At 46.3% G+C, this 25,461-nt stretch overlaps 1 protein-coding gene and 1 pseudogene across 2 annotated transcripts; both read left to right on the plus strand.

Annotated features, from left to right (window-relative positions):
* Positions 1–30: 30 nt before the first annotated feature.
* Positions 31–25,053, plus strand: DNTTIP1 (deoxynucleotidyltransferase terminal interacting protein 1). 2 transcript variants are annotated; one of them, XM_052650482.1, is made up of 13 exons: positions 31–190; positions 763–833; positions 1,851–1,947; positions 8,069–8,167; positions 12,647–12,715; positions 12,977–13,033; positions 13,288–13,346; positions 14,576–14,624; positions 17,573–17,631; positions 17,731–17,791; positions 22,298–22,369; positions 24,414–24,469; positions 24,566–25,053. In XM_052650482.1, the coding sequence occupies exons 1-13, from the start codon at positions 86–88 to the stop codon at positions 24,702–24,704; spliced, it is 993 nt and encodes a 330-aa protein (XP_052506442.1). In that variant the 5' UTR covers positions 31–85; the 3' UTR covers positions 24,705–25,053. The 2 variants fall into 2 exon arrangements, with proteins under 2 accessions (XP_052506442.1, XP_052506443.1); XM_052650483.1 differs by having other exon boundaries at positions 14,579–14,624; positions 24,566–25,050.
* On the plus strand, positions 21,196–21,300 carry LOC128058949 (uncharacterized; annotated as a pseudogene).
* Positions 25,054–25,461: the final 408 nt, after the last annotated feature.

Consider the following 25,461-nt stretch of genomic DNA (forward strand, 5'->3'; position numbering starts at 1 on the left):
GAGGGCGGCGCGCTCCAATGACGTCACGGGGCCGCTTTCCGGCCGGTGGCAGAGTCGGGCTGAAGTTGTGGGGGCCCGTGGCGCCATGGGGGCCACTGGCGACGTTGAGCAGCCGCGGGGACCCGGCGGGGCAGAGCGGGGTGGCCCCGAGCTGGGAGACGCGGGCGCAGCGGGGCAGCTGGTTCTCACGGTGAGGGCGCCCCCGGGGAGGCCCAGGCCGGGCCTGGGCTCGGGCCGGGCAGGGCCTCGGGCTCCCGGGACCCTGGCCCGCGGGGGAGAGAACGCGGCGGCTTATCTACCGAGGGGGTTGGCATTGTCACAGTCCGACGACCTGGCTTCAAATTCTGGTGCCGCCCTCCTAGCTAGGTGACGTGGGCCAGCCCTGTCAAGCCTCTCAGCCCCAGTTTTATCTTCGGGAAGATGGAGATGTCTAGCCCCTGCCTCGTAAAGTTGTCAGGGGGAGGGATAATAAATGCGGGTAAAGCGCCCAGCGCATCATCTGGCAGAGTAGACCCTCGGTAAACACTGGTCCCCTTCCTCCACCCTTTTATGAAAAGTAGGGTTGGGACTTTGGAGGCAGGAAACTTTGCTCGGTTCCTCTTCCCCGGCCGGGCCTTCCCCCGCACCGCCCTAGCCCAAGGTGGCAGAGACGGTGAAAGCACCCGAGAAGCAGGAATGTCTGAGGTGTAACTTAATGCCCACGCTCCACCTCCACGCCACTGTCACGGACCTCGGTGACATCTGCTCCCTTGGTCCCCACAGAACCCTTGGAACATAATGATCAAGCACCGGCAAGTGCAGCGGAGGGGCCGCCGCTCACAGATGACCACAAGGTAAGGCTAGCCCTGGACGGGATGTCTCTCCAGGGCCCTGGTGTGGAAGGCAGCTTTGCGGTCCCCACTGCACAGGGCTAAGAAAGAGTTCATCAGCCAGTAGAAAGAGGAGATTCAGATTCAGTAACTCTCTGTGTGACCTTGAGTAAGTCATTTCCCCCAAACTCAAAACGAGGGAGAGGTGTGTTGATTAGACAATGCCCAAGATCCCTAACGTTCAATGGCTCTTGTGTTTAAAGCTGCCAAAGAGGCAGAATAGCATGAAGATTATGAGAAACATAGGCCTGATAGTCTCCATCTCAGGGAAGGGAGGGAGCACAAGATGGGTCTTTGGGATGCTGGTTGTATATGTTTCTTGACCTGTATGTGTGTATGTATGCTAATTCGCTTCAACGGTGTCCAGGTCTTTGCAACCCTATGGACTGTAGCCCACCATGGGATTCTCCAGCCGAGAATACTGGAGTGGGGAGCCATGCCCTCCTCCAGGGGAATCTTCAGACCCAGGGATCAAACCCTCATCTCCTGCATCTCAGGCTCATTCTTTACATCTAGCACTACCTGGGAAGTCTTGACCTGAGTAGTGATTAAATGGATGTTCACTAAAACTTACAGTGTATTAAGTATTATTCTGCTAAAACACTTTAAAAATAGTGCCCATTTCATAGAGTTATGAGTATGAAATGAAATCCCACATCTATGTGGTTTGCACAGAACTTGGACACATAGCTAGTTTTCAGTAAAAGTCATCTTTTTGTTTATTCGGGGGTGGTTTGTTTTTTTCTTTTTCTAGCCGCGCTACATGGCATGCAGGATCTTAGTTCCCTGACCAAGGATCAAACCTGTGCTTCCTATAGTGGAAGCATAGCGTTTTAACCACTGGACTGCCAGGGAAGTCCCAAAGCCATCTGTTGTTGTTGTTGAAGGATCTTATGTCAGTAATTGGCTGGGCAGATTGGGAAAAGAAATGTTTGGAACATGCCTCCTGACTGTGGCTTCTTCCCCTCCCTCCCTCTGCAGTTTCACAGATCCTGCCATCTCCATGGACCTCCTCCGAGCTGTCCTGCAGCCCAGCATCAACGAGGAGATCCAGACAGTCTTCAACAAGTACATGAAGGTGAGAAGGATGCAGAGGCAACGAAAAAAAATTAATAGGAGTTAAGACTCATGGGTGATCCTTCCCTGCATCAGTCTCCCTAGCTCTTTCTAGTACCTACACATGCCTAAAGTTTTCCAATTTGGAATCCCCACTCCAAGAATGTTTTTTCTCTTTGGGGGGTAATTGAATACCTCTTATTGTTACCAAAGCAAGTTTGGGTCTCCTCACCCATGTGTGTGCTAAGCTGCTTCGGTTATGTCCAACTCTGTGACCCTATGGACTGTAGCCCGCCAGGCTCCTCTGTCCATGGGATTCTCCAGGCAAGAATACTGGACTGGGTTGCCACGTCCTTCTCCAGGGGATCTCCCTAACCCAGGGATCAAATCTGCATCTCTTAAGTCTCCTGCATTGGCATGTGGGTTCTTTACCTCTAGCGCCACCTGGGAAGCCCAAGCAAGTTTGGGTCTGCTCACCCACACGCGGTAAAACCAATCTACTGACACCAGGTAGTGGTGAAGGAAAGTGCAACATTTACTGCTGGGCAGCACCAAGCAAGGAGGCTGGGGACTAGTTTGTTTCTGTTATTGTTATTTAGTCACTAAGTCATGTCTGACTCTGCAACCCCATGGACTGTAGCCCACCAGGCGCCTCTGTCCATGGAATTTCCCAAGCAGGACCACTGGAGTGGGTTGCTATTTCCTTCTCCATGGGATCTTCAAACCCTCATCTCCTGCCTTGGCAGGTGGGTTCCTTACCACTGAGCCACCAGGGAAGCCCTCCGGGGACTAGACTAGGGCTTGAAACACCCAGACTCCCCAGTGGGTTTCAGCAAAGCATTTTAAAGACAACGTGAGGGAGGGGCATCCCAGGGTATGTGATCAGCTTGTGCACAATTCTCTGATTGGCTGATGGTGAGGTGGCCGTGTAGTATCACAGGGAGTAACATTATTAACCCTTAGGCTCTGCTCATGTTCATCACGAAGTTCATTTCTTCCACTTCGTGGTGGCTTTAACATCTATTAGACAACTCAGGAAATGTGCATCAGATGCTGTTATTGAGGAGCTTTAAAGCAGAGGATATGGGAGAGGAGCCTGCTCCCTGTCCTCCAAGGCCCCATAGGGTCAGCTCCATTAGTTTTGCCAAGCTGTTGTGAGGATGAAATGACTTAAGTGTAATGTGCTCAGCCTGTGCTTGGAATGCAAGTGTTTTTATTACTTGTTTAATAGATAACCATTGTTGCTGTTTAAAATTTATTTCAATATCTATTAATAATCTTCTACACGGCTCTACCTGAATTTCCCACAGATGCTTCAGTCCCAGCATATTAAGGACTGAACTCTTTTGTTTTTCTTCCTAAATCTTCTCATGTATTTATTCTTTCATTCGAGAAGTATTTTCTAAGCCCTCAGCATAATGCAGGCAGTTCTAGGCACTTAAGGATGCAACAGGGAACAAAATGGGCAGCGTCCTTGCCCTCTTTAAACAAATGTGTCCTTTGTCAGCGAATGCCAGAGAGAAGGAGAAAACAGTGACCTGTAGGGAACAGAGGTGCTCTTTCATAGGTTGTGTCTAGACAAGACATTTGAGCAGAGACCCAAAAGAGTGAGGAAGGAACAAGTCATGCATATACCTGGAGGGAAAGCAACCCAGGCAGAGGGAACAAGGGCAGAGGCCCAGAGCCAGGAGCATGCTTGGCACGTTCAAAGCACCAGAGTGGCCAGTGTGGTGGGAGCCAACCAAACCAGGAAAGAAGTAGGAGAGGTGACCAGACAGGTAACAGACTCGGCTCAGGCAGAACTTTGAAGCCGGGGTGAGAACTGTGAATGAGAAGTATTACCTGCCACATCAGAAAACAAAGGCTGCTGCAGCCATCAAGCCATCTCTCTACAGCCACCCGGCCTAGAGCCCCGAGGGAACTCAGGACAGAAACAGGACGCCCACCATCTAGCGGTCAACTGCTGCAACCACCCCTGACAGTGCACCCCGAGGGGACTCGGGACTGAGAAGGCACAGGATTCTGGCCCCAGGAAGCTGAGGCACACACCAAAAGAATGGTTTCAGTGAGCCCAGACTCCTGCATCTTTCCATACATAGGAAAGCACTAAATTCCGTAACTGGAGATATGGTTTTCTTTGTTTAACAGTAATCTTTTGATGTGCCGACTACCTACTCTTTGTTGCAAAAACTTGTGTGTCGATATCCTGGCTCCCCACCTTGCCTTCTTGGAGCTGTCTCCCAAAGCTGTCTTAGATGCTATGTCCCGGACTTAAGTCCTCAGTTTTGTCCACCAAATAAAACATAAATCTCAACTTTTAGGTTGTGCTTTTTTTTTTTTCCCCCAGTTGACAGAACTTTGGGTTTTATTACAAGTAAAATAGAGGCTCTTGGAGAGTTTTGAGCAGAGTTCATGATCTGATCATTTTTAAAGAGTCTCTCTGACAGTCATAGAGTAGACTTCAGAAGGAGCAGTTAGGAGGCTTGAGATGATAGTATTAGGCTTGGGTATTAGCAGTAAGGGTGCCAGGAAAGAGTCAGATTCTATATGTCTCCAAGGTAGCAAATAGGATTTGCCAGTAATTCAGAAGTGCCGGGTAAAAGAAAAAGAGAAGTTATTTGCCAGAGGCAACTGTAAAGTAGAATCACCACTGACTTGGTATGAAGAAGATGGAAACAAGCAGAGGAAGCAGGAGCTCAGTTATGGACAAGTTTAAATGAGATCATCATTCACTTAAAAACCAGAGTCCAGTGGGCTCTGCCCTCCTCCATCTTCCATATTCAGTCCTGGGGTCCTGTGCATGCCACCCCACACTCTGACCAGCCTGCCTTTCTTCTTTGGCTCTGCCTTGGTTCCGGCCTTCATTATTTATCCCGCTGTAATCCTTAACTGCCTCTGTTCTTTCCCTCTTTCAGCCCACCCTCCATAAATCCAGTGATTCCTAAAATGTAAATCCTTTAAAATCCCTCCATGACTTTCCATTTTTTTCTGGGTGAAATCCAAATTCCTTTACGTGGCATATATGGCCCCCTGAGATCAGACCGCAGCCACCCCTTGCTGTATACCTAGTTATTCCTTCCCCTGACTTCTGCACTTCCCAGGATGCCCCAAGTATTCTTATACCTCTGCACCTTTACCTATGCAGAAATAAAGGGGTTAAGCCACTAGGAAAAGGCTAGACCAGGATTGTCTATCTCCAAAGCACTTTCCTTGTTGCTTGTCCTGATAGTGGATACCATGATTCAGGAACTTTCTCTCCTGGACAAATGCTGATTAAACACAATTTGTGGCTTCACGTTGTCTGCAAAGATACCTCCTTGCCATGCTTGTTTTTAGGACAAGGTACAAATGACTTGATTACATCACAGCTTCGTATTAAGTGCAAGCTCTTGATCAGCCTCATCAGATCACTTTGTTTAATAGTGTTCCCAAATCTCAGCTACCCATTTTCTTAAGAACGTTTAGAATAATAACTTCTAGAAATGGCTGATCTTATCCAAGAAATGTTTAATTTTATCAATTTATTCTTGTTACTACTAAATGCACACCCCTTTAAAAAATCTTCTAATAACATAGCTTAGAAAATGGAGTGATGGATGGATAAATGGGATGAGTAGATGGCTATGTGACAGCAAATACAGCAGAAGGTTAATTGTAAACCTAGAACCTATTATACACAGTGAAGTGAGTCAGAAAGAGAAAGATAAATACTGTATTCTAACGCATATATACAGAATCTAGAAAAATGGTACTGAAGAATTTATTTACAGGGCAACAGTGGAGAAATAGACATAGAAAATAAACATGGACATGAGGAGAGGGGAGGAGAGGGTGAGATGCAAGGAAAGAGTAACACGGAAACTTACATTACTGTATGTAAAATAGATAGCCAACGGGAATTTGCTGTGTGGCTCAGGAAACTCAAACAGGGGCTCTGTATCAACCTAGAGGGGTGGGATGGAGAGGGGATATATATATACCTATGGCTGATTCATGCTGTGGTTCGACAGAAAACAGCAAAATTTTGTAAAGCAATTATCCTTCAATAAAAAATAAATTAATTTTTTTAAAAGGTTAATTGTAGACTAGGTAATAGGTATTAGTATCAATTGAATAAAAGTAAAAACCAAAAGTCACTAAAACTCACCGCACAGAATACCAGACTGTTAATAATGATCATGTAGTCTCCTGTATTTATTTATGTGTCTGTGTGTGTGCACACGCGCATGCATGTTTAAAAAATACATAGGATCGTTTTGCACCGTTCTGCAATTTGTTTTTTTCATTTAACAATGTATTTTGGTCATGTTTCTAGGTCAGTACATAATAGCTCACACTGATTGTTTTATAATAGTTGCAGAGTAGTCTAGTGTGTAAATGTACTGCAGTTTAGTTAGCTAGTCCGTAGAACACTTGGATTATTTATATTTTCCCTATTACAAACAGTTCTACCTTGAACACTTTGAACATCTTTGTTCACCTGTGAGAATATTTCTGAAGGATAACGTTGTAGAGATGAAATTGGGGGGTAAAGGAGGAAACATTTTTCCCTCAAGAAAATTTCTTTCCAGAAATTTTGTGCCGTTTTACATTTCTGCCAGTAGTGCTTGAGAATTCCTTATTTATTCTCATATCCAGAGGTGGCTTACACTTAGCCTACATATTCCTTGTACTGCCCGCCTCACAGGGTGGTTGTAAAGTATCCATGTTATTTCATTTAGCATTCACTTAGTCATTAGTCAACATTGAACACCAGTATTAATCTCCAGCTTTTAGTTTTTGTTTTGAAGTCAAACTCATCTGATCATTTCACTTAATTTTGCCTGCAGAATTTTCCTCCTAAGCTCTTGAGCTCTCTAATCCAGTGCTTTCACTCTCTTCTCCTTGGTTTGGTGTAAACAACAAAGGTATAAGGTATATATGTGAGTGATTGTACCTCCACATGGTTGTCTGCCTCGAGGGGTTCATGGGTTTTAGATTTCAGAATTTTTCTATTTACTGAAGAGAATCTATCTTTTCTTCTAGAGACATGGACTCTCTTTTTGATGTATTCCCAGTGTCTCTGTTTGGACCTCGCATCACCTTGGCCCTTGGTGTTTTCAGGCTCAAGCTATCCCCCGTACCTGGTGGAGGAACCTTCTGCCTTTCCTTTCCCCAGCCAGCTGGGGCTGCTGATATGCGGGGGCCTGGCCAAGTCTTACCCCGCCCAGTCTACAGATGTTCCTCTCAGATGGGGTGAAGTCAGGGTTTAAGTAGGCTTTTCTGCCCACTGTGTCTTTTCTGGCCTCCCTGACCTGTTCATCTCAGGCACTGGCCTTTTTTTTTTTCTCTTCTTCTATGGAAGTAAAACAGGTGCATTGTAGAAATTGAGAAGATTTATAGTTACACACAAAAAAAGAGAGAAAACAATCATGACATCACCACTTTAATATAGTGTATTCTCACAGTTCTTTTGTCTTATGTTTGCTTTTTGCCATTTTAGTCTCACGCTATCCCAGACTGTGTAATAACTTCCTTTCTTCACTTGACTGTATATCATGAATACCTTTTTGTGTCAAAAATATATCCTCCTGTACCTTGCTTACTGTGATTTTTGATACTTGTCTACTTCTTCATGGTATAGATAGTCCATAATTTACTTCAGTTGTACTTGGACATTTAGGTTATGCTTTGATTTTGTACTGTCTACACGTTACTACTGTGAAGACCCTGCTTTGAGTACCTCCGTGATGGTTCTCCCCTGTAAGAGAGGATGAAGAGGGGAAGTAGAGCCGGGGACCTGAATCTAAGCCTGGCTGACCTCACGGCATGGTCATGGTTGCCTTTCCCTTCTTTATGCATACGTGTGTGCTTAGTCGCTCAGTTATGTCTGACTCTTTGCAACTCCATGGACACCAGGCGCCTCTGTCCATGGAATTTTCCAGGCAAGAATACTTGAGTGGGTTGCCATTTCGAGCTCCAGAGGATCTTCCCCGAACCTGTGTCTTGTGTGTCTCCTGCGTTGGCAGGCAGATTCTTTACCACTGAGCCACCTGGGAAGCCCCTTCCCTTCTTTATAAGGGTAGATTCTATGTACAGTTCCCTTCACGTTGATGCAAATCAGCAGGACTTCTGGCTCTGTCTTCTATTGTACTTCTCCCTAGTTCTTCCAGAAGGCAGCACTGAATGTACGAGACAACGTCGGGGAAGAAGTGGATGCCGAGCAGCTGATCCAGGAGGCCTGTCGGAGCTGCCTGGAGCAGGTGAGATCAAAGGGGAAGAGAAGTGTAGGCACAGGGGTTAGCCCTCCGGGCTCGGCAAAGACATACGGTCTCATCATCAGTGGTATTTGGAAGGAAACCCAGTGAGCTATTTACTTAGACAGGGCTTGGAGCTTTGAAGACAGAGGGACGGGAGGTAGCTACTAGATGCCAAGTACTATGGTAGACACTTTCACCTGCATGAGTTCATTTCCATCTCAGGAGAAACCTGTACAGAAGGCACCTTTCAATTCCTAGTTTACAGATGAAGAAATTGTGGCTTAGCACAAGCAGGAGGTAGAAGAGCTAAGATCTGGCTCTCCTCTTAGTGCGTGGTGACTTGACCCTTCACGTAGTCACAGCCCCTTTTGGTGTCACGAGAACTACCATCCTTTCTGCCTCCTTGCCTCCTAAGGTGTGGTCAGGAGGCATGACGTCAGGTCTAGAAATGGCTGTGTGCTCAGGATAGTCGTGAACCTGTTTGCATGTGTCAGCTGCTGTTATTAATAGGAATTGTCAACATCACCCAGATTCCGTGCTTGACTGTGAAACCAATAGCTGTCAGAGTTGGAATCTGCTTCATGACGATAGCCACAGGAGCAGACTGGAGTTCAGTCCTTCTATCACGTTGTTGCTGTTCAGTCACTAAGTCGTGTCCGACTCTTGGGGACCCCGCGGACTGCAGCCCGCCAGGCTTCCCCTGTCCCTCACTATCATGAGTTGAGAGAATAATGTCTTCTGGGAGGTTGGCTGGCAAGCTGCTCAGGCACAGCCTCAGAAAAGAGCAAGACCAGGGCCTCGAATCTGAGGTCGTTGAGATTCCCCCTGAGATACACATCTTATCTGTCTGAGGACCTGTTTTTCCAAAGCACAGAGTGACTCTTTTTCGTCTTGAATTCCTCTCGGGGTGCAGGCTACTTGCAGTGGGTTACAACTTAACCCTCGTAGAGCTGAGCAACACTCTTTGTTTTGTTTAGTTCGCAAATCCCATCTTACCTCTGGCTCCCTGTCCTTCCACGTGACTTTATCTAGTCTTGTGGCTTTGAAGCCAGTGTAGCTGTTGATGATTCTAAACATACAGCTCAGCCCTGAGCTGCTTCCCCATTTGCCTTCCTCCACTCTATCCTCAGAGCAGCCAGCCCCAGGTTGTTTTTCTTTCTTTTTTAATTTATTTATTTTGATTGGAGGCTAATTACTTTACAATATTGTATTGGTTTTGCCATACATCACCATGAATCTGCCACGGGTGTACACGTGTTCCCCATCCTGAACCCCCCTCCCTCCTCCCTCCCCATCCCATCCCTCTGGGTCATCCCAGTGCACCAGCCCCAGGCATCCTGTATCCTGCATCAAACCTGGACTGGCGATTCATTTCATATATGATATTATACATGTTTCAATGCCATTCTCCCAAATCATCCAACCCTCTCCCTCTCCCACAGAGTCCAAAAGACTGTTCTATACATCTGTGTCTCTTTTGCTGTCTCGCATACAGGGTCATCGTTACCATCTTTCTAAATTCCATATATATGCCTTAGTATACTGTATTGGTGTTTTTCTTTCTGGCTTACTTCACTCTGTATAATCGGCTCCAGTTTCATCCACCTCATTAGAACTAATTCAAATGTATTCTTTTTAATGGCTGAGTAATACTCCATTGTGTATATGTACCACAGCTTTCTTATCCATTCGTCTGCTGATGGGCATCTAGGTTGCTTCCATGTCCTGGCTATTATAAACAGTGCTGCGATGAATATTGGGGTACACGTGTCTCTTTCAGTTCTGGTTTCCTCAGTGTGTATGCCCAGCAGTGGGATTGCTGGGTCATAAGGCAGTTCTATTTCCAGTTTTTTTAAGGAATCTCCACACTGTTCTCCATAGTGGCTGTACTAGTTTCCATTCCCATCAACAGTGTAAGAGGGTTCCCTTTTCTTCACACCCTCCCCAGCATTTATTGCTTGTAGACTTTTGGATCGCAGCCATTCTGACTGGTGTGAAATGGCACCTCATTGTGGTTTTGATTTGCATTTCTCTGATAATGAGTGATGTTGAGCATCTTTTCATGTGTTTGTTAGCCATCTGTATGTCTTCTTTGGAGAAATGTCTGTTTAGTTCTTTGGCCCATTTTTTTATTAGGTCGTTTATCTTTCTGGAATTGAGCTGCAGGAGTTGCTTGTATATTTTTGAGATTAGTTGTTTGTCAGTTGCTTCATTTGCTATTATTTTCTCCCATTCCGAAGGCTATCTTTTCACCTGCTTATAGTTTCCTTTGTTGTGCAGAAGCTTTTAAGTTTAATTAGGTCCCATTTGTTTATTTTTGCTTTTATTTCCAGTATTCTGGGAGGTGGGTCATAGAGGATCCTGCTGTGATGTATGTCGGAGAGTGTTTTGCCTGTGTTCTCCTCTAGGAGTTTTATAGTTTCTGGTCTTACGTTTAGATCTTTAATCCATTTTGAGTTTATTTTTGTGTATGGTGTTAGAAAGTGTTCTAATTTCATTCTTTTACAAGTGGTTGACCAGTTTTCCCAGCACCACTTGTTAAAGAGATTGTCTTTAATCCATTGTATATTCTTGCCTCCTTTGTCAAAGATAAGATGTCCATAGGTGTGTGGGTTTATCTCTGGGCTTTTTGTTTTGTTCCATTGATCCATATTTCTGTCTTTGTGCCAGTACCATACTGTCTTGATGACTGTGGCTTTGTAGTAGAGCTTGAAGTCAGGCAAGTTGATTCCTCCAGTTCCATTCTTCTTTCTCAAGATTGCTTTGGCTATTCCAGGGTTTTTGTATTTCCATACAAATTGTGAAATTATTTGTTCTAGCTCTGTGAAAAATACTGTTGGTAGCTTGATAGGGATTGCATTGAATCTATAGTTTGCTTTGGGTAGTATACTCATTTTCACTATATTGATTCTTCTGATCCTTGAACATGGTATATTTCTCCATCTATTAGTGTCCTCTTTGATTTCTTTCACCAGTGTTTTATAGTTTCCTATATATAGGTCTTTAGTTTCTTTAGGTAGATATATTCCTAAGTATTTTATTCTTTTAATTGCAATGGTGAATGGAATTGTTTCCTTAATTTCTCTTTCTATTTTCTCATTATTAGTGTATAGGAATGCAAGGGATTTCTGTGTGTTGATTTTATATCCTGCAACTTTACTATATTCATTAATTAGTTCTAGTAATTTTCTGGTGGAGGCTTCAGGGTGTTCTATGTAGAGGATCATGTCATCTGCAAACACTGAGAGTTTTACTTCTTTTCCAATTTGGATTCCTTTTATTTCTTTTTCTGCTCTGATTGCTGTGGCCAGAACTTCCAAAACTATGTTGAATAGTAGTGGTGAAAGTGGGCACCCTTGTCTTGTTCCTGACTTAGGGGAAATGCTTTCAATATTTCACCATTGAGGATAATGTTTGCTGTGGGTTTGTCATATATAGCTTTTATTATGTTGAGGTATGTTCTTTCTATTCCTGCTTTCTGGAGAGTTTTTATCATAAATGGATGTTGAATTTCGTCAGAGGCTTTCTCTGCATCTATTGAGATAATCATATGGCTTTTATTTTTCAATTTGTTAATGTGGTGAATTACATTGATTGGTTTGCGGATATTGAAGAATCCTTGCATCCCTGGGATAAAGCCCACTTGGTCATGGTGTATGATCTTTTTAATGTGTTCTTGGATTCTGATTGCTAGAATTTTGTTAAGGATTTTTTTATCTATGTTCATCAGTGATATTGGCCTGTAGTTTTCTTTTTGTGTGGCATCTTTGTCAGGTTTTGGTATTAGGGTGATGGTGCCTCATAGAATGAGTTTGGAAGTTTACCTTCCTCTGCAATTTTCTGGAAGAGTTTGAGTAGGATAGGTGTTAGCTCTTCTCTAAATTTTTGGTAGAATTCAGCTGTGAAGCCGTCTGGACCTCAGCCCCAGGTTTTTAAAGATGAATCAGATTGTGTCCGATCATGGTCCCAAATCCCCTTTTTTATGTGTTTGTTTATTTGCTTGCCATCCAGATCACCCACAGAATGAGCCTCACAAGAGGAAAGCCCTTGCTTGTGCTATTAATCGCTGTGTCTCCAGCACTTACATACTAAGCACTCAATATTTATTTTAAAAAACAAAACAGCAGCTTACTGAGGAACATGTTTAATATCAGTGCATTTGATTAGAAAAAAGTATTTAGCATATGTTTACATGGAAAAAGTGAGGAAGAGTCTTACATGAAATGTTAATAGTATTCTGTGGGAACTGAGGTTTCAGATTTTTTTTTAAATTTTGCTTATTTACATTTTTGTAATTTTTCAGTAATGATCCTTCATTATTCAGGGTTTTCAAAAAAGGTGTTTATTTGTATGACTATTTCAGGGTCCCTTTGTACTGACCATGAAAAAGTTTTAACAGTTTGAAGTTGTATCTAATGGAGGTAGATAGGTTTACCCACCAAAAGAGTGACTGATAACACTTTTTTTGTCGTTTCCCTTCAGGCTAAACTACTATTTTCAGATGGAGAAAAAGTAATACCCAGATTGACACATGAGCTTCCAGGGATAAAGGTCAGAGTCCCTGTGTGACAGTGTTTTGCAGGGAGGACCAATCAGACTGGGAGGCTGGAGAGCTCTGTGGCCCCGAGGAGGCTGCACAGATCCCCCGTTTGTGGGACCAGGTCTGAATAGCATCGAGCCAGGAGGGCTGCTGAGTCCTGGCTCAGGAGGGAGCCAGAGGGTGTGGTCTAGGGCTTCTGTCTTCTGCGGCCCGGGACCTGCAGCTCCCGAGCAGCAGCCTCCATCTGACTCCCTTCCCTTCCCCACCCCCAGCGTGGCCGGCAGGCAGAAGAGGAGTGTGCCCTCCGAGGAAGCCCCATTCCCAAAAAGGTGAACCGTCTCCTCATTTTCTGGCTGGGTAAAGGCCCTGCAGCTCCAGAAGAGGGTGGGCTTCCTCAGCGCCCCTTGGGGCCTTTCTAGCGTGAGAGGCAGGAGTCCTAAGCACAGTCACCCTCCCCGCTCACCCCCAAGCGTCATCTGGCCTCGCAGGGAAGCCACCTCCTTCAGGCGACCCTGGTCCTGCCCGTGGGCTGGGGGCTCCCACAGGGCCAGGCCTCTGATGGCTGTTCTCTTCTCTTTGGCAGCGGAAGGGACGGCCTCCAGGACACATCCTGTCAAACGACCGGGCCGCCGCGGGCATGGTGTGAGTAGAGGCCAGCAGAGCTCGGGGAGAGTGGGCGGGGGGTAGGCCTGGAGGAGAGGAGGCCAGAGTTCGCTGCCTGGCAGCCTGGCAGACTCAGACTCATCTGTGCAAGAACCCAGGGAGGAGAGTTCTCTAGTCTGAGGGCTGAGGGAAGAAGGCCGTGAGGAGGGTGTCGTATCTTGCTTTTACCCCAGAACAGTTCAGCCCAGCTTCACTAAACACCAAAGGTTCTCTTTAAACACCAGAAGTGTATTTTATTAGTATGTACCACACGCTTGTGGGGCCTCCCCAGTGGCCCGGCGGTAAAGAACCCACCTGCAGTGCAGGAGGCACGGGAGACGTGGGTTTGATCCCTGGGTCGAGAAGATCCCCTGGGGGAGGGCGTAGCAACACACTCCAGTACTCTTGCCTGGAGAATTCCAAGGTCAGAGGAGCCTGGCACACAGAGTCAGGCACGACTAAAGTGACTTAGCACACACACACGAATGCTTGTAATGTGCCATCACTGGTCTGAACACCTAATATACACTTTTCCTTTTAATCCTTCCAACCACCCTCTGACGACGGTATAATTAATTCTGCAAATAAGGAAACAGACTCACAATTACTTGCCCAAAGTCAGACAGCTATAAACGGCAAAACTATACCACATTGCCTCCAGGATGGTCATTTTCAAAGACTGTTGAAGGAACAGAATCTTTTTCAAACAGCGTTACGTGGAAGCCTAATTCTGACCTGTAAAAAAGATAAAGCCTCCCTGGTCAGGGAACTGAGATCCTGCAAGCTGCATGGAATGGCCGAGGTTTGGGGGTAGGGTGAGGACGAGCCACACTGATCTGGTTAAGAGAGATGGAGATCGTTTGAAACCACCAGCTTAGGAGATGGATTAGTGTAATCCTTATACCTTAGACTTGTTTCCTGCCTGAAGCAAGTTCATTCCTCACTTACACAAGACTGGGACTTGCTACTGTTATCTCTTCTGTCAGATGAGAAACTGCAGCCCAGAGAGGTTCCCAGACTTGCCCACATGGCTAGATGGTGTCAGATTGAGTCCTTGAGTGGACTAGGACCTGTTCTTTTTCCCTTTGCACCGCCTCTAACGGGCACCAGGCAGCAGTCTCCCTGGGGCTGGAGTGAGAGTGTTTGAGGAGCTCCCACCAGTAGCAGCAAACTTTCTTGCAGTCCTAGGCCCTATCTCGGAGAATTCACCTTTCCTCTTTCCCTTCAAGCAGATGGAAACCAAAATCCTGTGAACCAATTCGCCGGGAAGGCCCTAAGGTATGATGCTGTGAGCATGGCAGTGACCCCTGTCCTAGGGAGACCCCAGTCCAAGCTCTGGGCCCCCCCTTGAGGGAAAGGGCCTGGGGTTGGGTGAAGGATGTGTGCGACAGAGCCATTTTACCTGCCCTCCTACCTCCCAACTCTGGCTTCCAGGAGGATCCCAAGTAAGGATTGAAATTAGGGGCAAAACAAAGAGAGGGCTTGGTGTCTGCTGCACCCTTCTCCCTGTAAAAGCTCGGTGTCACCAAGACTTATCCAGCACTTGCTATGTCACAGGCACCGCCCTGTACCTTTGGTATGGGTTGCCTCATTTAATCTTTATCACAACCTGTTGAGAGAGATTCTGTTACCTTTCTATGGTTCATGAGCTTCCTTTCCTACCTCATGGCAGAAATTATTTTATCTGTTATCCTACACATTTGATACGCTTGAAGATACTAAGGATTACAGAGTTGCCCAAAGTCACATACCGAGTAAGTGGCAGAGCTGTATCAAACCCAAGGTCCAGGGACACCAGTCTGGGTTCTTAAAACTGTTAGCTTCTGTTGCCTCCAGAACAGTTGTTTGCAGGCCTTTTTTTTTTTTTTTTTTTAATTTTAATATTTTTAACACCAAAAACATTTTGTTTTGGGGTATACCAATTAACAATGTTGTGATAGTTTGAATTGAACAGTGAAGGAACTCAGCCATACAGGTACATGTATCCATTCTCCCCCAAACCCCCCTCCCATCCAGGCTGCCACATAACATTGAGCAGAGTTCCACATGCTATACAGGTGTTTGTTATCCATTTAAATATAACAGAGTATGCATGCCATTCCCAAAGTCCTTAACTGTCCCTTCCCTTCCCTTCCTGCCCCACCCTCCACCCCTCCGCCAGCAACCATGAGTTCATTTTCTAAGTCTGGGAGTCTCTTTCTGTTTTGTAAGTAAGTTCATTTGTATCATTTCTTTTTAGATTCTACATATAAGCAATGTCATATGATATTTCTCCTTCTCTCTGACTTCTCTCAGTGTGACATTCTCTAGCTGCATCCATGTTGCTGCAAATGACCTTATTTCATTCTTTTTAATGGCTGAATAATGTTGCATTGTGTGGGTACCACTCTTCTTTATCCACTCCTCTGCTAATGGAGGCTTAGGTTGTCTCCATGTCTTGGCCGTTGTAAACAGTGCTGCAATGAACACTGAGGTGCATGTATCTTTTGGGGCCATGTTTTTCTCTGGATATATGCCTAGAAGTGGGATTGCAGGGTCATATGGTAGCTCTGTTTTTAAAGGAGCTTCCATACTGTTCTCCATAGTGGCTATAGCGGTTTATATTGCCACCAACAATTAAGGAAGGTTCCTTTCTCTCCACACCCTCTCCAGCATTTGTTGTTTATGGATTTTTTTGATGATGGCCATTATGACTGGTATAAGAATAGAATCTTTTCTTCAACTAAAATGCAAGCCCACTGTCCAGTCATACATGATAGGTGAAAGCTCCACCATCCAAATTGAGGCTATGTCCAGTGGAAATGGTCCCCCCGTTATTGTACTGGCCCGCAGCCTCCACCAGTGCCCAGGCCTGCCTTCTTCACCTCTGCTCCCTTGGAGCGGGTGATCCCGCAGCCTCCTAGAGCTCTGTCTTTCTCTCCAAACACCCCTTCTCTCTCTCCAGTGAGTCCTTCCTCCTGTATAAGTGGGCATTCCCCAGAATTCTCTCCATTGCCCACTTCTCCACCTCAGGTTTCTCTCTGGATGACCTAAAGCATCCACGCTTATTAGATCTTGGGGACTAGTACTTGCTGAAGTTCCCTTACCTCTTGGTTTGTACCCCACCTTTCCCTCTAGTTTAAAACCTGTATATCCTACTGTCTGCTGGAGCTCTTGGCCTGGAATCTCCATAGAATTTCAAACTCAGCGTATCCAGAGTTGAAATCAGAATCTTTCTCCCAGACCCACTTCGACCTTCTCTTCTTGAGTCATCTTTGCCTCTTCCTTCCCTTCCCCTCCCTACATCCAGTCCCGGCTGATTCTGCCTCCCAAATACATTCCATAAAGAGGTTCCTATTCCTTCTTCTTCCTTCATCCTACTACTGCGGCCCTCATCTTCCTCTTTTTTTGGCCAAACTGGCATGCAGGACCTTAAGTTCCCCAACCAAGGATCAAACCCATCCCCCTGCAGTGGAAGTGCAGAGTCCTAACCACTGGACTACCAGGGAATTCCCCCTCATTTTCCAAACTGCTCTGTACAACTACCTCTAAACTGCCCACCCCTCCTATAGTTGACCACTTCACACCCGTTAGCCGAGTTACAGAAGAGCAGGCTATCGTGAGTGCAAATCCAGCTCTCCCTGCCTAGAGGCCTTCAGTGACTCCATCACCTCCAGGATAAACAAATAAAAAGCCGTCCACGTAGTGAACGAGCACCCCCAGCCCCACTCTGCTTCCCTCCAGCCCCAGCCGTTGCCACTCTCCGAATGCTCGCTCTTCAGCAGCACAGAGCCTCTGTGGTTTCTCCGCAAGCGCCCCAGCCGTCACCTGCCTGCTTGCGCTGCCCCTCCTGCCTCCCTTCTCACTGTCCAGCTCTGCTGTCTGTCAGCACCACCTTGGGAGTCACCCTTCAAGGAAGCCCTCTGTTACCCTCCCCTTGACTCCCATCAGGCCCTGCACTCATCTGTGTCACCGCCCACCTTATAGTGGTATCATTATCCGCATGTGCGTTTGTGACCCTGTGGAGAACAGAGACTGTCCCTGATTCATCCCCTTACCCCTCAGCCCCCCATTCCCCCCACCACAGTATATAGCACAGTGGCCAGTAGTTTTAAAGTATTCAGTTTCTTAAATCAGCTGTTTGTTCAGTAATGGCCAAGGATGATGGTAGGAGAGGGTGGGGGAGAGTTTCTGTCCTGCCCACCAGATAAACCTCCACCTCACCAGCCTCTCTGTCTTTTGCACAGTGGGACCCAGCTCGGCTGAACGAATCTACCACCTTCGTGTTGGGATCTCGAGCCAACAAGTAAGTCTGTACGGAGTTGGTGCTGAGGGAGGGGCCCTGAGGGGTCCCCCTGAGCACCACGCCTGCTGGGATCCTCACCACTCGTCTGTTGCCTTGCAGGGCCCTGGGGATGGGGGGCACCCGAGGGAGGATCTACATCAAGCACCCACACCTCTTTAAGGTACGTGAGTGCCAGGAGTCGGGCCAACCCTGGCCATGGAATAGACGGCACTGCGAACTCTCCATGGCCCAGAGGAACCTGGAGTAAACCCTGACCCAGGAGCCAGGGCAGCAGGGTTCTAGTGGCCCCTCTGCTCTTAACCTTTACCTTTTGTAATTGACTCAGCACCTCTGTGCCTCATAACATAGCTCCTGTCCTCGTCTATTTGCTGTGTGTCTAACATGGTTCTAAGTGCTACGCTTACGTTACCTCTTGGACGTGAGTCAGGATTCTGTCTTCTGCAGATCCTGAGCTCTTAACCACTGCTGTATTCAGTTGTCTGCGAAATAAAGAGATCGCAACGGAGCAGCAGTTCTAACGTTTTCCAAAGAGGGGACTCCGCATCTGAGCTATGCTTTGGTCTCCACTATTTGAGAAAATAATGGAGCTGGGAGGGCATGAATTCATGCTCTTAGATAAGTTTGTATTTTATCAGTCACAGAAGCATCCAAATATATTAGAAGAAAGGTAACACGCACGTGTTCAGGTTAATGGTTTTTGCACCTCTGTGCAAGACTCGGTGTCCCTTGTCAGAACAGCTCCTTGGGGTCTCAGAATCAGGGGCTCTGGCCGCTACATTTGGTGCAAGGTCAAGTTCTTTAAAGGGCAAAGCTACTTCTATCTTATCAGTCTTATGTTCTGGGATTTTCAACCTATGTTTCGGCCTGCGTGCTGCTACTTCGTTTTCCTCCCTTAGTGTCTCCACTCCTGCTGTTCCCTTTGATGACCTCCCCCCACCACCCCCACCCTTTTCTCTGCCTGACTGTTCTGTTAGATCCACCTTGTCCAAGACCCTCGCTGGCATCATTGCCAAATAGATACGCTCTTAGACCTACTTCCAGGTCCTTTTGTGCAGTGGTTAAGAATATCATCTCAGTCCCGATTCCATTACTTACTAGTGCGTGACCTTGGGCAAGTGGCTCCACATTTCTGAGCCTGTTTTGTCCTCTGTAAAATGAGAAGGATGCAAACCAGCCTTTTATGGTCGGTAGAATTAAGAGAGAATGCAGTGAAACAGCCTTTTTGTAGTAACTTTTCCTTTTAGTACTTATTTGGCTTCTTTGGGTCTTAGTTGTGACTCACGGGCTTAGTTTCCTGACCAGGGATCAAATCCACATCCCCTGCATTGGAAGGCAGATTCTTAACCATTGGACCACCAAGGAAGTCAGTAGTAATAACTTTAAAAGGAGTATAGTCTATAAAAACATTGAATCATTGTGTTGTACACCTGAAATTAATACAATATCATGAATCAGCTATACTTCAAAAAAAAAATGGACTTCCTCTATTAAAAAAGAGAGAGAGAGAGAGCTAAAGCACAATAAAGCCCCCAGACATTGCCAGCATAGCAAGGGCTCAGTAAATTGTCAGCATTACCAGCATATTTTCCCAGTTCTTAGACCCATTGTTGGTAATAAACTCACGGCCAGTAGATACTCTCTCTTATTTTAGTCTTTTCAGAATATTGATTTTGGTTTTTTACTTTTAATTCTTTACTGGTGATGATAAGCATCTTTTCATCCATTTAGAGTTTTTGTGTTTCTTCTATAAACTGCCCGTTATACCTTTTTACTCATTCTTCTGTCCTTCTAAAGGCATTTTGCAAATTTCCTTTTTGTTTTTAACTTTTTTAAATTATAGAAATAATATATAAACCCATTCTTGTAGAAAGATTCAAAGAATGCACTAAAGCTAATGGGGAACAAGGCACCAAACTCCGCTTCCCTCTTGACTCTGACTCTTCTCCCCTAGAGGTTACCCCCAGCAGCATGGTAGCATTTTCAGTCCCGTGTGTGTCTATGTGTCCTTGTCCTTTAATGATGTTTTGTTTATGTTATTGGTCTTATCCTATATATATTGCCCTAAGTTTTTTTTTCACCCCAAAATTCGTTCGTTCATTCATTCAAATATCTATTGAGTACTGAGCAGTCTCAGACTGCAGAGATACAGCAGTGGGCAAAACAGACACACACAGCTACTTGCCCTCACAGAGCTTACAGTCTAATGTAGAGCAAGCTGTATACCCTGGAGCCAAATCCAGCGTAGCCTTGTTTTTGTCCAACGCAGAGTGATGACGTTTTTTAAGGGTAATTTAAAAAGAAAAAATAAAGATTATGTGACCAGCAAAGCCTAAAGTATTTATAGAAAAAGTGTGCTGACCACTATAAATCTAGGGAATAAGACCTTAAGAGATTCGTCCATGTTATTAAGTCCCCCTCATTTTACTTTTTTTTTTTTTTAAGATTTATTTTTGACTGTGCTGGGTCTTTGTTGCTGCACAGGCTCTTCTCTGTTTTCGGAGAGCCCCTCCTTAGGGTCTGCTCTCTGGTTGGGATGCACCAGCTTCTCACTCCACGGGCTTCTCTTGTTGCCAAGCTCAGGCTCTGGGACACACAGGCTTCAGTAGTTGCGGCTCCTGAGCTCACTAGTTGCAGCTCCCAGGCTTTAGAGCACAAGCTCAGTAGCTGTGGCGCGCGGGCTCAGTCGCTCGGCATGTGAGGTCTTCCCAGATCAGGGATGGAACCTGCATCCCTTGCACTGACAGGCGGACTCTTCACCACAGAGCCACCAGGGAAGCCCTTCTTTTTTTTTTTTTTAATTTTATTTATTTATTTTTTTTGGCTACATTGGGTCTGTGTCCAGCCTTCTCTAGTTGCGGCAAGCAGGGTCTACTCTCTAGTTGTGGTGTGCGGGCTTCCCTCGAGGCAGAGCGCTGGCTCCAGGTGCTCAGCCTTCAGTAGTTGCTGGATGTGCGCGCAGTAGTTGGGGCACACAGGTTTAGTTTCTCCCCGGCATGTAGGATCTTCACCAACCAGGACTGAACCCAGGTCCTCTGCATTGGCAGGCAGGTTCTAATCCACTGGACCAACAGGGATGTGCTGACTCCTTTAATTTTAACAACAGTCCTATAAGTGTTAATACCCTCTGTTTTACAAATAAAGAAACTGAGTCTCAAAGAAATCATTGCCTCGATTTACACCACCTAATAAGTAGAAGAAACCAAGATTTATGAACCAGGTTTTTTTTTTCTTTTCTTTCTTGTTTTTTTTAACCTGCCACCCGCTAAAAGCCCACCAGGCCAAATTGGCCACCTGCACATATGCTCGTCTCCAACTTTCCCCACCACACATGCTCCCTATGGGCTGAGCTCTGAACCCCACAATTAAGTTCTTACCCAAGATGCTCTTCTGCTTCCAGGGCATGAAGTGTCCAGACTTTTGCTTTAAAAAATTTGGTCACCTTAATAGCCACATGTGTTGTAAGCCACCTCCAATCACTTCTTCACAGAGGAGTACAGCTCTCAAACGTAGTCACCAGTCTGACCAGTTGCCAGAGGTCCTATGTTTTAAGGAAGGAAAGGGAGGATACTCTGGTTTCTCTTGAAATCGAATGTATCTTTCGCCTTTTACTAAAGATTTCCGTAGAGAGAAACAACTCGAGTGTTCAACTCGGAGCCCTTGGCAGGGCTAATCTTTGATGTTATGGTGGTGGTTTAGTTGTTAAATCATGTCCAACTCTTGGCGAACCCCCACTGTAGCCTGCCAGGCTCCTCTGTCCATGGGATTTCCCAGGCAAGAATATGGGAGTAGTTTGCCATTTCCTTCTCCAGGGGATCTTCCCCACCCAAGGACTGAACCTGAGTCTCCTGCATTGCAGGCAGATTCTTTACCAACTGAGTTACCAGGGCAGCCCCTTGATGTTATAATAAAAGATAACGTAAAAGAAAGCAAACGGGCAAGTTCCTTGGTGGTCTAGTGGTTAGGACTCCATTCTTTCACTGCCATGCCCCAGGTTCAGTCCCTGGTTGGGGAACTGAGATCCCACAAGCCTCGAGTCTTGGCCAAAAAAAAAAAAAAATTTTTTTTAAAGGGAAAGGAATTAGAAGTGTATTAAGTCTCTGGGAATTGGGCCCCTTTCCCTGGCCTCCTGGACTCAGGCCTGTTTGCTCTGAAGAGGTCAGTGAGCCCTCTCTAGCCACCAGAGGTCTTGTTGGTAAGAAGTGTTAGGTAGAAGACCAGGACACCAAACGAGTGTCTGACAGGCTTTTTAATGGCGAAGCGCTCCCGGGCGGGGTTCCCGGACCCGAACGAGGCAGGTCGAGGAAGTCCGCCCGGACCGTGTTGGGGGTGGTTTTTATACGATCTGCGAGGGATGGTCAGGCTAGATGGACGGGGGTTCCAATAGGTCGCCAGGCTGAGGCGTCGCGGGCTGACAGGTGCTTCTACATGGCTGGGGTGGGGCGGCTTTAGTTGGTGAAGTGTGCTGTCATTGGTCCCCAGGGTCTGGCAGGCTCCTTCCGTTAGGGACTTACCCCACCGGAGGGAGGGAGAGGAGGGGCGGCCCATCATGGCCCCCGGGGTCCAGCCTTACAAAAAGGCCTCAAAGGCTAAGAGTATGTTCTGAACCAAATGAAAAATGCCCATCACACCAGGCTAATGTCTCCCCCTGTGGCTTCATCCCTCACAGTATGCAGCTGACCCCCAGGACAAGCACTGGCTGGCCGAGCAGCATCATATGCGGGCAACAGGGGGAAAGATGGTAAGCACTGTTCACACGCGCCACTGCCAGGGACCCACCCAGCCCAGGGACCAGGCTGTTGGTGACAGCTTACCTCCAAACCTGAGAGGCTCCATGCCCAACAAATGAGAAAGGAGACTTGTAGGAGAGAGGGCCCATTCCTTCACGCAGAAGACCCGTCTGTAACCCCTGCCTCTCCTCTCCTGTGCCCGGGTCTCCCACACACCGCCCGCTCCCCGCCCCCACGGCACCCTCATATGTAGTTCATATTAGCTGTACGTAAGAATACCAAGTACAAGACACACTTAACACTCTTTGCCATCACGCACTGCCTGTCAATAGATTTCACCCCTCCATCACAACTCTGCCACCAGCACCTACGGAATCTCTTCTCAACACTGCCCCAGGCAGCACCCCTTGGCAGAAAAAAATAGCACATGCAGTGAAACTTGTTTGCCACACCTGGCAGCCCCTTCCAAAATCACTCTACTTGAAGAGTTCTCAGCTCAAATCAAGCAACATCCTTAGGAAAATCATCTTCACATGTATTCTAAAACTGTCATGGGGGATGTGTCCATCACATGCACTGTCTCTCACCTGAAGATGCACTTAGTCCCACTGCCGGGACTGCTCCTGTTAGAATTCAGTGGCCTTGCAAGCCACTACACCATCCCCTACCTGGCTACCTTTTATTTCCTACTGTATTTATGCTATACTCTCTTTCAAAAAATATTTTAGGAAGCTTACTGTGAACACATAAATAAGAAACAGAGAGGAAAAAAGGAAAGGCATGATTGAAAATTGAGGCAGGAGCAAGATTAGTTATAAAAAAAAGAATTGTTTGTTTGTTTGTTTTTTAAGAAAAAAGGGCAGGGGAATTTTAAGTTACCAGACTGGGAGACCAGTGCATGTCTATAGGTTTTCACAAATTCAGTTCCTTTGCCCCTGAGATGAAGACAGTCAAATGACTCAAGGGACACACAGTTATTTCTGACCCTAAGACTGGAAAGAAATGCCTCCCACAGAAGACTCTCATGTGATGAACATCATCGCCCACATGGTAAATTCACAAGAGGACTCTCCTGAGGCAGATCATGGCGTTGTGCCAAAGCAATTCTGCAGGCCCCAGACCACACAGCCCAGCTCCTCGACAGCAGTGCAGTTTATCTGTTTGCCCTTTTGCCTCAAAGTTCAAAACCAGCTTATCTTAGTTCCAGGGTTCACACATGGCTTCCTTCTGATTTCCTGTTTCCACATATATTTTGCTGGCTCTCTGGCCCTTTCATTTTTTTTTAATTTATATTTTATTAAAGGATAATTACAATATTGTGTTGGTTTCTGCCGTACATCAACATGGATCACCCATAGGTATATATGTCCCCTCCCTCTTAAGCCTCCCTCCCACCTCCTACCCCATCCTATCCCACTAGGTTGTCACAGAGCCCCAGTTTGAGTTCCATGAGTTATACAGCAAATTCCCACTGGCTGTTTTACATATGTTAGTGTATGTTTCCATGCTACTCTCTCCATTTGTCCCACCGTCTCCTTCTTACCCCACCCCCTCCATGTCAGTAAGTCTGTTCTCTATGTATGTACCTCCATTACTGCCCAGCAAATAGGATCATTAGTACCATCTTTCTAGATTCCATACATATGGGTTAATATGCAATGTTTATTTATCTCTTTCCATCTTACTTCACTCTGTGTAATAGGCTCTAGGTTCATCCACCTCATTAGCACTGACTCAGGTGTGTTCCTTTTTATTGGCCCTTTCATTTTACAACACGTCAGGGTCCCTTTTTACAAGAGATGGCAGCTATAGATAAATTAGTCACCATTGCCCACTCTCCCACCCAGAAAGTTTCAACTTGAGTAAAAGAATGCTTCAAGGAACTGTTCCCCAGACAGACAGTCTCTCTCTACTCTCTCCATTGCTAAATTATAAACTGTGACTACCGGCCCCTCCCTTCCAGCCCTTACTTTAAGCAGACATTTAATAAAGTACTAATCGAGTTGACTGAAGTGAACCATAGGCAATGATGACTCTCCTTTGCTCCTACTCTAGGCCTACCTTCTCATTGAGGAGGACATCCGGGACCTCGCTGCCAGCGATGACTACAGGTAAAACCAGTAGTCTCTGCTCTCCCCTCCCCACTGGGATGAGCATGGACCTACATCCTCCCTTGCTCCAACTCTCCTCCTCAATGTCTGTTCCAGAGGATGCCTGGACCTGAAGTTAGAGGAGCTGAAATCCTTTGTCCTGCCCTCCTGGATGGTTGAGAAGATGCGGAAGTACATGGAGACACTCCGGACAGAGAATGAGCATCGTGCTGTCGAAGCGCCTCCACAGACCTGAAACCGGGTCCCCTGGTTACAGTTGGCAGCCCTCCTCCAAGGCCCTCGTACCCACATGGCTGAGGCCACTGCTAGGACTGCTCCTAGATGGATCTCAGCGGCATTAAGCTATGCCTGGGCTAGTTTGTAGTGACTCACTGCAGAGCGCCCCCAGACTGGCATGTGGTTCTATATTTGTAAAGTTATTGGGATAAGCAATTAAACAGTTTGTAATAAACACAGATGGTGAGCCTGCTGTGAGGTCTGCCAGTGGGAGCTGACAAAATATCAAGGGCTCTAGAGGAAGTGGGTGTAGGAAAAAAGGGCCAGGCACCCCCCACCCCAGGAAGCCCAGTGCCCCCGCGAATATCTGCTTTGTGAGATGAACCTGGGGACACCAGGTATTTTGTCAATTTTCGCTGTCCCTCTGTTTCTGTTTCCTCACCCAACTAAAGCATGGAATAGCAGAATGTGATGGCTGGCACCATGGGAGATTGATGACAAGAAGAAAAATGTAAGGTGGTTTTTATTACCCCCGTTTTATAGGTTAAAACTAAATTTTGTGCCCAGGGTAATACAGCGAACTTGGAGAGGCAGCCAGTGAATCTGTTTTCTAATAAGGACTCTCGCTCTAACCATCAGCTTCTAGTTTTTTCCCTCACCTGCGTGTTCAGACACCAAAGACCCCAACCAAAGTGCCTAGGACATTAATAACAGGTGGAGGAGCTGAGTTTCCGATTTGAGGGACAAGTGTGGCTTCCCAGGTGGCATGCTGGTAA

This window comes from Budorcas taxicolor, chromosome 13 (assembly GCF_023091745.1).
Source record: "Budorcas taxicolor isolate Tak-1 chromosome 13, Takin1.1, whole genome shotgun sequence".
NCBI lineage: Eukaryota > Metazoa > Chordata > Mammalia > Artiodactyla > Bovidae > Budorcas > Budorcas taxicolor.